The sequence below is a fragment of the Dermacentor albipictus genome, chromosome 1 (assembly GCF_038994185.2).
Source record: "Dermacentor albipictus isolate Rhodes 1998 colony chromosome 1, USDA_Dalb.pri_finalv2, whole genome shotgun sequence".
In the NCBI taxonomy this organism is placed as follows: Eukaryota; Metazoa; Arthropoda; class Arachnida; order Ixodida; family Ixodidae; genus Dermacentor; species Dermacentor albipictus.
This window is the reverse complement of record NC_091821.1, coordinates 333163908-333179708: the sequence shown is the minus strand read 5'-3', so window position 1 is coordinate 333179708 and position 15801 is coordinate 333163908. Positions and strand designations below refer to the sequence as shown.

At 44.9% G+C, this 15801-nt stretch overlaps 1 protein-coding gene across 5 annotated transcripts in view; it reads left to right on the top strand.

The window, feature by feature from the left end:
• Positions 1–15801, top strand: part of LOC135910071 (serine/threonine-protein phosphatase 6 regulatory ankyrin repeat subunit A-like) — a 120981-nt gene that overhangs the window by 13303 nt on the left and 91877 nt on the right. For all 5 annotated transcript variants that reach the window (XM_065442098.2, XM_065442107.1, XM_065442083.1 and 2 more), the window contains 4 exons: positions 1667–1867; positions 3877–4029; positions 11241–11444; positions 12267–12550. In XM_065442098.2, the coding sequence (XP_065298170.1) occupies positions 1667–1867; positions 3877–4029; positions 11241–11444; positions 12267–12550 (842 nt within the window). The remainder of the gene's footprint in view (positions 1–1666; positions 1868–3876; positions 4030–11240; positions 11445–12266; positions 12551–15801) is intronic.

Genomic DNA, 15801 nt, shown 5'->3' with positions numbered 1-15801 from the left:
TCCGCGATTGGTCAAAAACTTTTTTGGCCCACCCTCACTTCGCCTGCCTGTCACGTGACGTCACAAAAACAGTTATAGCTCCCCATCTAATATGACATGTACACATTGATTATGCATGATTGGACCGAACAAAAGAAAAACAATTATTTCCGATTCGACGCCTTTTTGCTATTAGAGCTCGTCTATTGGTCAAAAGATTTAGGGCTGCACCCGCTTCACCTGCCTGCCACGTGACATCACAAAACCACAAAACTTACTGCGTCAAAGTGACATGTGCTCGTTAAAGATGCATTAATCTGCCGAACAAAACTGATTTTTTTTCTGAATAGCCGCAAGCTGCCCTTTTCTAAAGGGAATAAAAGATGGCTGCAGTCGATCGCTCAGGCACTGGTTACTCGCACCTAGGTTTATTTGCCTACAACAAAACGTTTTGCATGGCTGTGTAATGTTATTGAGCATTTTCGGCACATTTACGACTTTGCTGTGCCAACTCTTTGCTGAGGATCCGTTTTAGTGGCATTCTTAACCTTTTGTTGCGTGCCGCCACAATTTTCAACCACCCAACGCAAGCTAAGAAGGGAAAGCGGACCAGTCGCAAACGCCGGCACCACCCTCTTCATCCGGTTATTGATTTTCAGTGCACTGGCTCGGCCCCATTGAATCCCTGTCCATTTGAGCGTGCCCTTTGCCTCTCGTCAGCCAGTTAGATAAGACGAGCTGCTCAGTGTACGCAATGTTATTTGCTTTTAAAGCAAACAATAGTGACCTCCTATAAATGAAGAGAGCGTTTGATTGGTCTGTTCAAACAACCCTGTGGTCCACTGCCCGATGCTTGTGTCAGCGGTTATGCAAATTTGATGTCAAGAGATTGGAATAAAAACATGTTGGAACAGTTTTACGTTACAGGGCTCATGATGTTATAGGGCCCATGACCGCCGAAATGGCGGTTGCTCTTGTGGTGCAGCGCGCAATTTGAGAGGTGCGTTTGCAAGCAGCTGCTTGTAATTAAATCATTTTACCATCTGATTCCACCAAAGTTTCCATTTATTGTCTCGGCATTTTTTTTTTTTTTTTTCACCGGCAGTGACATTTTGTTATATTGAAATCACATAAAAACACACTTCGTCATATTGAAGTTCTAAATACATGGTGTTCTATGGACAAGATATTATGAAAATTTTAATACTTCGTTATATTGAGAATTTCATTATATTGAAGTTAGTTGTATCGAAGTTTAACTGTGTTTGTGGGGTAAACATAATGAACTCTTAACAAGAAAAATAAGAGTGCCATTACATGACATGCAGTTGATACCAGGCTTGCCTTATGTGTGAAAATCGTGTATCTTAAGCAGAACTTCACTTTATCCCTGTGCAATTCTGTATGAATGTTGCCTAGCTTTAGAGAGCCATTTGTGAATTCATGGGTTTAATATTGGTTTTATTTTTATTTCCTTCTTTTGTAACATAAAATGATAATATGTTGACATAAGGGGTGTAACATAAAAGGGGTGAGGTGTTGTTTAGTGTGCTGTCAGTGTTTCGTTGTGTACAAGCATAAATAATGCGAAGTCCAGTGCTACAGTCGGGAAAACCCTGAATGCTCATTTACAGGTGGTAAGAAATAGGTCATGCAGTCTTTTGATTATATTCTTTTTGTCTTGCAGAAAACTGTGGAAGTGCTACTACGACACCAGGCAGACGTGAATGCACGAGACAAATTTTGGCAGACTCCACTACATGTGGCAGCTGCAAATAATGCAGTGTCATGTGCTGAGCTGATCATTCCTCTGCAGAATAATGTCAACATCTCGGACCGTGCTGGACGCACCAGCCTTCATCATGCTGCCTACAATGGGCACACACCGGTAAGTGCATATGTCTTGCACAACGCTTTCATTTGTAGAATTAAGTTTTAGTATAAGTTCCTCTTCTACTCTGTCAAACAGTCTTGCAAACAAATCCATGTAGGTGTGGTTTCATTTGTCCTTGTTGTGGATCCCAGCAGTAATTTCTCACAATTAGTTGGCAGTGAAGAGCTCCAGCTGATGTCATCTAATTAGCAATCACTTTGCATTCATTTTACTGCCATGCAGCAGTTCATCTGCTCGCCTGTAAGGCATTTGTGGGCTGACCTTTGTATCTGTAGAGGCCATAAGAAAATTTTGTTCTTGTGGGGTGGAGGTGGACAGTATCATAATTGCTTCAACCTCCTTCTGAATGAACTGATTGAGCATATTCAATGCCATGTCCTTCACTTCTGAATGGTACAAAGAAATCTTATCACTGGTTGTAGAACACAATTGTGATTGGGTGCCGAAGGCAATGGAAGGTGTAGAGTACAGCGATGTGGCTACCTATGGAAGCGAATGCCACCGAACATGCTGATGTGGCAAGACTTGATCATGTGCAATTACCAGTTCCTGTTAAAGTAGCGAGCTGCTTGAAGATGGCTAACAAGTTTCATGACACTGTACAAAGCAGCATGCGCAAGTACGGAGTCGAGGCAGGGTGATGTACGTCACCCGAGCAACAGGAATGCAACCAGCGCATCAGGTGGGGTGGCTCGGTTCTTCGTATTATCCACTGCAGAACGAAAAGCTGTTCGCAACATTCAAATTTAGCACATTGTAAGCTAATGAACTACTACCAGGACTTCTGAAAAATTCGTATCGTCCCAAATAACATGAGGCATGATCATATCACCGAGATTCTGCTGTATAAACGTGCTTGCGCTTCCTTCCTGGAGGGTAGCACTAGAAAGTATTGCAGTCAGTACACTGAAGTTTTTGGTCGAGAGTCTTGCTGAAAAGCCGACTTAATTTTTTTCGTATATTCTCCACATCAATTAGATCTATTTATTTTACTGTACAAAGCATATTGCGTGGTGGCTGCAGGTGTTCTGGCTTGCATGGGCACTTCACGCTGTGCGGCTCTGCTTTGGTTCAGGCTGCCAGATACGATCACGCCAGTCTTGGTGGCCAGAGTGGCCAAAGGTCCTGCCGGTGACTCAGCAGTTGTAAACAAAGTACTGTGGTTGCTTTTGGCAGAACATAGCAGTCTAATACAATTTTTGCGCTAGTTGTTTAAAAGACCATTTTGTTAATTCGAAAATATATGGCCCTATCATCCGTGGCCAATGAGGCTTTGCATGTGTGTCAAAACAACTCCACGAAGAACACGTTTTGTCCACGGTAACTGAAATGGTTGGCCAAGAACACCTATGCCTAACGCTTAATAAGCTCAGCCACGCCTGCACACTCAATTGTGAGCTGCTTGATCAAAGCATAATATGATAGTTGAGTTTTCCCACGTCCAGAGATACGCTGTAGTTGTGTTTGCCTTGCTGGGAGTGACACTTTGCCAGCATAGTCACACTGGTGACTTCTTTCACGCTGTGAACGTGCCCGGCATCGTAGGGCTTTTCCCCTTTACGAAGACTGGCATGCAGGTCGTATCCGACCGTCTAATTTTGAGATTAGTTTGAAATCACGCAGCAAAACTTGCGCCATTTGTTCGTTTCAAAACAAACATGAACATGCGATCACGTTGGCAGATCCACGTTGGCAGCCTGAGAAGCGTAGTCCGTCAGTGTCAGTTTTGGCGGAAGGTGCCGCAAGAGGCGCTGACCATCGCTGCTCGGACGCGCCGCCTGGGCAGTGTCAGGAGCGTATAGCCCTTGGCTAGGAATCAAAATACATCTTTTCTCATTTCCCGACCACATAAAGTAAAGCAAGGATCATGATTGTCATTGATGAGGTGACATATTGCTATGGAACAGTATTATAACAAGCTAATCGCCCAAGTTCCATAAGCTGGCAGTTCGGCACGCTTGAGAGGACTGTTTCAACATTTGCATTTTGTGTACCTTCTCCAGATGGTGGAGCTTCTACTGCAGAACAACGCCACATGCAACTTCTTTGACAAGCGTGATCGCCGAGCCATCCACTGGGCTGCCTACATGGGCCACACGGAAGTTATCTCTCTTCTGGTCAGCCATGGAGCCGATGTCAACGTGCGAGACAAGGACGTATGTACCCAAACAGATCACTGAACCTTATTTTAATCACTCTCAGTTATTCAGTAATGTCACTTGTGTATTTAAATTTAGATGCATTTTAAAGAACAACAGGCAGTCCGAATTAATCCAGAGCCCTTCAATATGGCATCTCTCTTAGCCCCAGTTTTTCTCTGGGACATGAAACAATCAATTCATGCATTATTTTCTGTTTACCAAACCACTTTTATGCTATGATATGTACCGTATTTACTCATGCAAGGCCCAAACATCCCCCCCCCCCCTTTGGAGTGAGAAAATTTGATAAAGAAAAAAAAAAGAATGTTTTACTAAATGTAACGCACATGATTGTATGCTAGTTAATCTCAGCAAGCTGCTACTAGATGGCACTAGTTGTCCTGCCAACGATGGCATTATCATCGCCGTGTAAGTGCTGTCCAAATCCATTCACTCGTGGTGTCGCCCTTTGTATAACAGGTGCAGATCTTGAAGGTTATGCTTTTGCTGGTTTCATGCAGCAGAAGTGATTTTGGGAGCCAGAAACACGTCATAGAGGTAGAGTTTTGGACACCACCTATTCCGCCCTTCGCACCAAACTATAAAATTGGTCGTCATCGACAATGAAGCAGTATGTCTGTGCTGGATGTGCCTAGCCAGTAGGCGCAATGGACTGCAGGCTGTTGCAGAAAGTTTGCCGTTACGATATTTGTACAGTCGACGCTTGTTGCAATGGACCTGTGTACAACAGACTTTCGGATATAACGGACCATATTTCAGCCTTAGTTTCTTCTGCCTATTTTATTAATGCAATGAAATCCTCTTTTGACGGACCGTGTTACAAAGGACTGTTGGCTTCATTGGACAAAATTAGCAGCAATTTTTTTAAAAAGGGAGCGTTTAAAAATTTGGACGACGCTTAAGCTTTGCCTATCGTGTGGAACACGATAGGCAAAGATTCTTGATTCAAAGATTCTTGACTGCTTCTCACACTTCCCGGCAACTGCAGCTTATGTAACCTTAATGTTTACTGGAAAATGCTGGCGGATTTCGGCACGTTAAACCCCATAATTTCAAATGCTGGTGGCGAACGCTATGCTTGAAGGCGAGCTTTCTGGTGGAGACGCAACTTCTTGCATGGGCTGCGATGCAGTGGAGGCGAGCACCATCTGGAGCTGTTGCAAGGAACCAGGCACACCGCTTTATGGCCTTTTGAGATTTGCGCACGCAAATCTGGGAGGCCATGGCCGCTCTATGAAGGGCAGAAACGCTGGGAAAAAAAGCTTTTTCTTATTCCTTTGCTTTCCTTTTTTTTTCGTTTTCGCATAACAGAATTGTTTTCTCGTATATTGAAATTACAGTCCAATGCTATCATGTCTGTAGGTTGGTTATGTGTAAGTTGTACTTTATGACTTTGTACATATTTTGCCTTGAGAAATTCAATTGGTTCAGCGACTTCCTTGTGCCACATGGAGGGCCTGCGTGGTTGGGTATGCGTGGTTCGAAATTCTTTTTGCTGAAACGACGTCAGACGCCGGATGCCAAGACCACACTTTCGGCAACACTGGGCCCTTAACGATATTGCGTTAACAAACATACTTTTGCCTTGTCGACACGTGCTGACAACTGACTTGCGAGGGTCAGCTGACGATTGCGGCTCAATATTGTGCACACGAGGGAGAAAGGCGGAGGAGAAATGCGTCGTCTTTCGCGCGGGAGGCAAGGGGGCGAGGGGTTACTCCGGCAGCTGCTGCTTACAGGGTGGCCGCGGTATCTTGAAAGTGACCTACGATGTGGACAAAGTATGCGTCTGCGTGGGCGTTGTATCATGAAAGTGGTCTGCGATGTGAACACAGTGCATGCCCGTGTGGGCCTTCAAGGTGATCTGCTATGTGGACAAAGTGCACCCAGTGCCAGTAGCTTCGTACGTGCTGTGCTTTTGACGTTTAGTTTGCGTTAAAACAAGTAACAGCATGAAGGTCAATTTGCTCGTTGTTGCTGCTGCGCTTGCTTAATTTGCTACCGTAATCGATGCTTCGCCGTTCAGGCAAAACTGCGACCTTTTTGTTTGTTTGTTACATTGGAGGTTCATCGCTCACTCTTTGCGATAAAGTTGTTAAACATCGTGATGAAAGTTTAAGAAGTGAAGCATTTTGGATATTACTTACTTCAAATAAAACGTACGTCTTTGGTTGCATTATCAGGGTCCGTTGTAACGAGAGTCGACTGTAGCAGTAGACTGCATTGGTGATCCAGGCGTAAGATAATGTGCACAGGCTGAAATGACAGCCACATGCATGAAGCGGAGCTTGGGTTTGCGTACGATCAGCCGCAAATACTGGGAGCACCTACCAAGTTCATGTGTGTGCTTACTGGACAGAACCATTTAAGCTCACATGCAGGCATAAAGCCAAAAAAGCTCCTAACTGATTTGGGCAACACAGCCTAAACTGACCCTGTTGCGGAGTCAAGGTCGCATATGCAATATTGGCACTTCGTGACGACTCTCAGTGCACATAGGGCTGTGTGATGAGTGAACACGAAATGCACCCACACCCTAGGCCATCACGAAACTTTAGGTAGACTTTATTTTAGTGAGGCAAAACGCTAAGCAAATGTCCATAAAGGAAATTTCTGCTCTCCTGACGCTATAAAAAACAAAACAAAAATGTTTTTGTCATTGCAATTCACTTTTTTTTTTTTGATTGCCAGATTATTCTGACATTTTCACAGCATTGTCCATGTTTGAAAAATCTGTCCGCAACTGTAAATGTGGTCATTTCAATTGCATTAAAAGAGTGGCTTTACACACGTAAATCCAGTATGTAATGAAGTCCTTGCAATTTGTATACACATGCACACAGCATTCGGGAGAGGATAAAAGTGGAGAAACACTCGGATATGGTATGTTTTTACTCACGTGGCTTTGCAGATAAATGCAGTGATGTATGCAAAAGGGTGATATCAACCCGCCGTGATTGCTCAGTGGCTATGTTGTTGGGCTGCTGAGCACGAGGTTGCGGGATCGAATCCCGACCCTAGCAGCCGCATCTCGATGGGGGTGAAATGCGAAAACACCCGTGTGCTTAGATTTAATGTTAAAATGTTTAATGTTAAAAAAACCCAGGTAGTCGAAATTTCCGGAGTCCTCCACTGTGGCGTGCCTCATAATCAGGAAGTGGTTTTGGCATATAAAACCCCATAATTTAATTTAAAAGGGTGATATTATACAGAAGATCTAATGTAAAGCATTGACAGCGAAGTTGATGCTGTAGTGCTCATAATCCATGACTTCTACTTGTGCACATAATAGTACGAAGCCCATGCGAAGTTACATTTCATGACTAGTTATTTTTGTGTGCTACATTCTTCTCTTGCTGCACTAACCTTTAGTGTCATTGTAGTGTTACAAGAATGCTGAAGTAACCACTAGGAACCCACATTCTTTTTTTTTTTACATTTGCAAAGTGCTGTGTGCTACTTGCTGTAAACTGAAGCTTCACAAATTTGCACTCTCTTTAAATGGATAAATTGCCTTCAAAAAACTCATTTTGCTGCTTTTAGAGTACACTTCTGACTGTACTCTAAAATGACTTGAGGCCCTGGAATGCCTGCACATAGTGGTCAGCTCAGCACCTCTGCTGGTGCCTGCTTCAGTAGCATTGCTTTTATATAAACAAGGAGACCCAATACTGCGCTAGCGGAAACTGGCGTGCATGTTCCGTGACTCGTGCTTGGAATCTTGCTTAGACGTGTTTGACTCATGTTTAGCATTGTGGCAGGCCCTTGGTTCATCAGCAGCTTCCTAGTTGTGCTTCCAATCATTGGCTCATGCCTCACTTGTGCACGGCACTAAGGGCTTTAATTGAATAATAAGTGAACAGTTGAATAATTCAATTTATCGGATATGCATATACTATTAGATATATTGGTATATTCGGTGTAGAGACCCGCGCAGTACCAGGTGTTTCGTAAAGTATGAATATCGGGCCGATTAGCCACAGATAGGCATGCAGATTGTGTTGAATACGCTGTGATAAAGTTCACATGTCGCTTCAATCGCCGTTGGTCACTGATGAGCCATCTGTATCAACATATTAGTGGCAAGCATTTCGCAATGGTTTGCAGACCATTGCTGCATCGGCCAGCGGTGAATTTTCATCATGTCCACTTTGCTTCATTCATTAGACTTGATCGGTGCTGCTTCATTCAGTGTTGGCGATTAAGGTTACTGTTTGGGGCCAATTCGGCACAGATCTTCTTGCAGCAGCCATACGATGCTCACTAAGCCAACAACTTCCTCACAAACGAAAGTGAGAGACAGCGGATTAATGAGGAGTAGGAGGAGGAAACAGGAAAGGGGGGGGTAGCGATTATCGCGTGAGCATGGTGTTTCCCTGAAGGTTTCAGATTCTTTGACAGCTGGCAAATCACAGTGAACCTGACAATGAAACGGTGCGGGTAGCACCTGCTCTTTATGGTAGATCCACACGACGGACGGCTCCGCGCAAATCTGTGCCGCGGACGCTTATTCCGCCGCCCGTCCGGCTGCGAAGCGCATCCAGACGACGGACGGACTGAGTAGGCGACCGCGCCGGAAAAATAAAGATGGCGGCTACGCGCGAAGCGACTGCCGTCCGCCTCGAACCTGTCAAGTCGTCGTCGTCCACTGTGAGGCCCGTAACTTTCAAACTGAGGATTGTATTTGGCTTAAATTTGTGTCCAGAAGCTTCGACAGCAATGTATTCGTGATGAGTGGGCACTGTTTCTGAAAGCGATACTCAGATTCTCGGCGTGTAGGCTTAGAGTGGCTGTATTGGCTGAACAGGGCCTTGAAGATGTTGTGGCGGCCCGGACGGATCTCAGTGGCTGTAAGTTAACATGATTGCTTGTTTCTACTCACTCTAGATGGCGCCATCGGTGTAACAAACACTTTGTCATAGGTGTTTTTCACTCTGAATGAAAATGGAGATCGAAAGGAAACGACTGTTGGCCGCAACGGTTGTTGTTTGTCCGAATTGGACGCGAATGGTGTTAGCAGCGATGAAGCTGTTTCAGAAAGATACCAAAGTCGCGCTTGTTGCCAGACTGTAGAGCATGCTAGGCTAAATCCGCAGCATTCGACCCCCAAAATCCGGATGCGAAAAATAGCTCGGCATTTTCCGTCCGTGGGGGTCGCGGACGACGCGCAGACGGCACAAATCCGTGACGCGTAGTCACGTGATGCGCAGTCCATCGCGAAAAAGACGGATTTCGTCCGTCGTGTGGATCCACCATTAACGTCAGCACTGGTTACATGTGGAGCGATGATCAAGTCGCTTGATGTGCAGACCTTTCACCTGTTGGGCAGACTGGCCTTATGATAACCCAGCTGCAGTGAAGATAGTTTAGCTATTCTGTATTTTGGAGCAAAACTGGAAAGCAAAGCTTTCTATCCAATAAATAAAATGATTGCTGCAGAACGCAGGCCCTCTATTAAACTGAGGAACAAATTGCTATTCATTACAACAGAATATCACTAATTCATTAGTTTCAGTAGTGAAAAACTTATTCTATTCAACAGAAATTCTATTGATAAAAAAATATTTTCACCTTAAGATACTAGAACAGCTGTAATCAGTGCTGCCATATTAATTTGGCGTTCCCTTCAATAAGAGCACACTGTACTGTATGTCTTGATGTCCGTGTACCTAAGTTACTGATAGCTTACAACACTCTTATGATGCAATGCTAGGAAACTTGCGAGCGTGTGCAGCACCGTATTTTCTTGCCCATCATTTGTAATAATTAAATTTTATGAAATTTTCTGGTATTTAATATTCTATTTGATATTCGGCTTTCTTGATATGACTCAATATTTGATTAAAAATCTACTATTTGGTATTTGCTCACCTCTAGTTTTAATGCAGAAGCAAGGAAGTAGTGTGCGGACAGTCTCACAGACTACATTTACATTTTCTTGTGTTTTGTGTACCTGCAGTCACAAAACTGCTCTTTGATTAGGTGTGTAACCCATTCAGGGTCAATTATTTTTATTGCAGATTTAAATCCTTCGGAGGGGCCTATTTCAAAAAAGAATTTACCATAATTCAAGGGTGACCGTAAAATGAGAACAAATATTTTGCATTAATATATATGTACTGTTTATCCATGCATAACAACAATTAAAAAGGAAATAAACTTAAGAGTTAAAAATTTGATGCATTGTTATGTACATAGTTCAAGGCTTAGAAAATGCGCACACAAGTATGTTTTGCAAGTCTCCAGTGTTCCTGCTCTTACACTAATATTTATGTCCATAGCGTAATCGAACTGCGTAGGTGAGCGCATTCAAGGAAACTGTGTGGTTGTGTGCCCGTCAAAAAAGCAAAATGTGCAACAAACTTCTGCTAATCTTCATCTTAGCGCCAACCAGAGGCAATTATTGTTCGTGAGTCTCCAAAAAAAAAAGAAAGGAAATGCATGCACAACGGCATCCTTCGTATGCGCACCCTTGTGAGCAATAAACCAGCAAGTAACAGGAGATCACCCTTTGAGCGATTAGTAACAAGATAACCATTAGTTCTGTGAGCGCAAGAAGCCGAAGCTGCCCGTGGAACAGTATCCAAACTAACAGACGCACCAGAGCGAATAAACCATGCAACAATGGTGTAAGAAAAGAAATTTCCTGTATTCCCACATAGTGGCAGCACATGCCACGAAAGAAAAAGTTAGGGAATTGACACACTTTTTAAATTAACAGACGGCACCACAAACATACAGCATCGACCATTTTAGACTTGTTCGCGGCGCTGTATATTTATGTCATTGACCCTGAAAGGGTTAACTTCTTTATTGGTCTGCGTAGCGCATGTCATTTTCTCCACACTGCTGCCAGGAAGGCAGCAGTGTACGTAATGTGTATATTGATAAGTGGGGGTCTTCCACAGAAATGAACAGATGCAAAGAGGAAGGAAAATGCACTTTAGGGCATCAGAGGATTAGATGACACTGCAGCATTAGGTTCGTAGGCATAGCATGCAGTTATGTGTAAGTGGAAGAGGTCATATCTGGAAGAGGCCCTTGTTCTGGGGTAGGCCTAACTAAGATAATGATGAGTATGATGATGTCATGAAGGAAAGGATGGTTTACCATGTTCGTTTGAGTCTTGAATAATGTGTGTTGTAATTGGTAAAAGTTGCCCAGCACGCAGCATAACTTCTGCTCACATTCTTCCTTCTTGGCAGTACTATACTCCACTGCACTGTGCGGCAGCCAACGGGCGTCTCAGTGCTTTGCGTCAGCTGCTGACCCTTGGTGCTGACGTGGATGCACCGAACGGCTGTGGGAACAGTCCCTTGCATGTGGCATGTCTCAATGGCAAGGAGGACATCGCTGATGAACTACTTGCTGCCGGCGCCCACATTTCTGCTGTCAACTGCCGTGGCCAGGTGAGCTTGATGTCGAATTTAATGACTAGACACCATTCCACTTCTTTCACAGTTTCTTGTTGATGTATATTGTGGTGAGAAAATTGCCACTCTTGGGCATCATGTAGCAGCTACTGTCCACTTAAGTTTATATCCAAACAGGAAAAATAAATATCCATCGCAATTATGCAGTTACACTAAAATTCTATTTGCAATCACTGCACAGCTGGTTTCTAAATACGATGTAGCTTCAAATCTTTGTCAGAGCCTCAGCGGCACCAGTATCTCAAATGCAGGTAACATGTAAATGCAAGATCTCCTATTCGCTTCATGTTGCCAGTTATTGAATCAAAACTGCATGGAACAGTATTTCAAATTATACACAGTTACATGCTAATTCTTCACTTCGTATGTGGAGCAGGGAAGCCCTTTATTTGAACACTGCTTGTGGTCGATGTCACTTTCATGTTGTGAGGAAAACACATTAGAGACGTGCCTCACCGTTACTAATAAATTATGTATGGATGTAAGTCAGCTGCTGTAGATGCAAAAAATAAATGCAGGGATTGTGTTGTTTGCAAGATTAGCCATTGGTTTGGTCCACTGCACCCTGCCCTTGATATGTTTAAATCACATCGAAACCTTGTGGCACTGACACCTCAATATATTTAACTGAGCTGGCTGTGTGTGCTCTGATCTTGTGAAAGCATCTCATCAAGAATCAAGAATTATTTCTCTAACTGCCATAGCGCTAAGTGGCCTGGGTCGCGAATTGTAAGTTTTTAATTACTGCTACACAGTTTAAGAATGTTTTTCGTGTGCCTGGCACATTTGTGCACGCAGACACCGCTTCACTATGCGGCAGCTTCAACACATGGGGCAGGCTGCCTAGAGGTTCTCCTGCGTCATCGAGGTGCTGTAGTGAACTGCCCCAGCCAGGATGGCCGTACCCCATTGCACATGGCAGCAATTCATGGCCGCTGCAGCCGTGCCCAGACTCTTTTGGAAGCTGGTGCTCATGTTGATGCCCATGACGTGCAGGGTTGCACTGCGCTGCACGTTGCTGCTCGTCATGGACACGACCTGTTGCTCGGGGGACTGCTGCTGGCTGGAGCTGCCTGTGACACGTACGGTGCACCCCCCCCCCCCTTTTTTTTTTCACTGGTTTTCTAGGAAGATAACTTCTGGTAATGCTTTTTCACTATTGTGCAGCATTGAAAATGCTGCCTCACAGCTACAGATGACATTCCTTGACTGCAAAACAGTTCTGTGGAAATCTGCAAGGTGGAGGACGGTTTATGAAAGGCAAACTTGTTATCGACCTAACTCTAGAATGAAGCTACACTAAGTGGGCTTTCTTTTTACCTTCAGGCTATAATCGAGGGGATGTTGAATTTTCCTTTAACATTTCATGAACTGCATGTGTTTCTGTTGCCTATACATTCGATACCTGTTACCACCTCACAGTGTGAAAATAATGTCGCAGCGAGCTTGCATCAAGTCGACAACCCTGTGCTGCAGTCAGATGATGCTGGTTTTCAGTCATCACGGTGAGGGATGACTACGGACAGGCTCTAGTAGTCAGTTCCCAGCCCCACAGCATGTTTCTATGTTTTGTGCTGTTTTAAAGCAAGGCTTTCTTTGCCTCTTCCTTCGACTTTCCCACTGCTGCTGCTGCTGCTGCAGCCGCCGCCTCTTCTTTTTATTCTTCACAGTATGGCTACTATGGAACAAAAACAAACTTCAACCATTGTGCATTTAGCTTCATACAAAAAGATTGCAGCTGTAGCTGACCTAAATCTTGAGATATTGTTGCCAGAAGCAAGTAGGCTGAGCGAAAAGTTAGTCTAGAATATTGAGAAAATGCAGAGAACTTGATTTATTCAGGAATATAATGAAGTATGCACATGCCACCTGTTGTGATAGGCTAGCATGCCCCTGGCACATACCCCAGTATGCACGCCGCAGTGTGAAACGTTTATTATAGGGGAAAAAAAAAAGCATTTCGTTTGCCGATTACGTCTACTCTGCATTTTGCAAGCAGCAGAGATTGTCGACGAGGAATGGGTTGCACGTTTGGTTGACGCGGAATCAACGCAGATCGTACACAAGAGTAATATCTTTAATCGAAAAAAAACAATTGATTTAATGTCGTTTGCCAATTACCTGTGCTCCGCATTTTGTGCATAGTGAGACTGTTCGTGCGGAATGGGGTGCGTGTTGGGGGGGTTTTCACCCGTGTGCTCTTGAAACAAAGGAACGACAACACAGTAGTGCAAACAATCACAAGGGCATTTATTGCACCTTTCATAGATCAGTGCCTGCTAGCCGAGCTGCTATCCACAAAACACGCCGATGGGTGCGCGACAAATCTAGAAGTCCGACTCACCGCGATTAGATAACGAGCGAATATGTTCGCCCCATGCTGGATCCCAACGCCTGGTCGTTCATGCGTACGGTCACGCGAACGGTGGCGCATTTGCACGAGGCCTCGCAAGACGGTCTCACGGAAGTATGGATCGGCGCACACACGGTACGTCCGCGCTGCTTGCCGTCCACGAACCAAAGAGGAAGCGCCTTGTCTCTCCCGCACCCAAGTAACCCCGCTGTGAGGCGGCGTTAGCAGTGCTACACTCGCGCCATCTCTCGCACTGCGCTTCAACCACTCCGACCGCCGCGGGCGCCAGGCCACGCGGCGAAGCCACACTGCAGGAGACTGGAGCTATGCGGGAAAACAAGATATCAGGAGGCGCGAGAGTCACGCATCCCCGCAGTATTTGGCCATTGCTCACTCGCGGCGAACTCTGTGCCAACGCCGCAGATTCCACATGAGATATCTAGGGCGAGACTGCGGTCCTGTTCGCCTTTATCCACTGCCGCACTGCAACTTGAGTTTTATACAAGACAGCAGAGCATTTATAGAAGCCCGGCTTATCATGATGAGTCCCATCTGCACCTCACCCGAGCCAGCCGCGGCGGTGTAAGCGTGAGCGAGAAAATACGATTCATGCTTGGTAGCCGGCATTGAAGTAAAGTCCTGCAGTTTTTCTTGAATCGCCTTCATACTTCTCCAAAGTGTAAGGCAGCGATAGTTGCGCTGGAATGCCGCACAAACACCGGCCGCTGCTAGAAACACGTTCATCTGCTAAGCCCATTTCTCAGCCACGGAGGAAGCTTAGGTGGCGCTTGGCACGTGTAGCAAACTATTGCCGGCGCATCTTCCAACACTACTGTACTTCTGAAAGTTTAACACCACTCATTTCTTCTTCTGTTCGCTGAATTTCTTTCCGTGTTGCGCACACCTGTGCTGCCTGGGCAGACAACAGCAAAAATCTGCCAATGGCATGGAGTGCTTTCAGTCACATGGCTTGGTCGACAAATGGAATTGCGCATCTGGTCAACTCTTTCGTGTGCTTTTTCCTCATAGCCATTCTGCACACAGAATAGAGGTGGTGCAAAAACTAAACAAGAGTCGCTCTTTCAAACAAGGCCAAAATGGCTGCGCTCGGAAACTCAAAATGGCAACTGCAAGTTGTCAAGTACGTAAGCACGTTCTTTATTTCGCGAAATCCTCAGCACATGCACACACACACACAGTTTCCGTTTCGTCCCGCCACACCGCACGTGGCTTGCTCCGCCGATTACTTCACTCACTCAGTTCGTTGTTGCGCGCACCCCGCATACCGATCGCGCACACACGCCTTCCATGTTCTCCCTCCCCTCCACACACCCTTGCCTACCATCCCGTGCCTGCGACTCTACGCCACCTGGCATTGGCCCAGTACCCTCACGGGGTCACGGAAGAAGGCCCTTCTTTGCACGTTTATCAGTAAAAACGCAGCTCACTGACTTGATATAAAATGCCATTACGACTAAAATATTGGTCCAAGATGCGTGAAATTTTCTGAGATAATGTATCAGACACTATAGAATCCAAACATACTGTTTAAAAAAAAAAAGTGATTTTTCTGCGATATTTAAGATAATAGAGTTCCATACAATAATTACTAGAGGGAACTCTGGGGCTAGTATCTACAGGAGCTGCTATGAGAGTGGTTGATCCAGCATGGGAATTACGGGAAGTACATGAATTTGCCTAAGCTTCGTCCTTCTGGCTTCAAACGGCTTTATGACTTTGTAAACTCATCATTTTCAACAGTGTACTGCATAATAATAAATAAGTAAACATTATTAAAATTGTCTGATGGCGGGATTTGAAGACAGGACCTCTAGCACAGAAGCACTATAAGGAAGCCATTATGCCATGGATGCATGCATCGACAAGCAATGTGAAAGACCCTTATGAATTTATATATGGCATGCCAGTGCCTTGAGACGCTTGGTGCATTTCGATTTGGCCAACTCGACAAGCTCGATC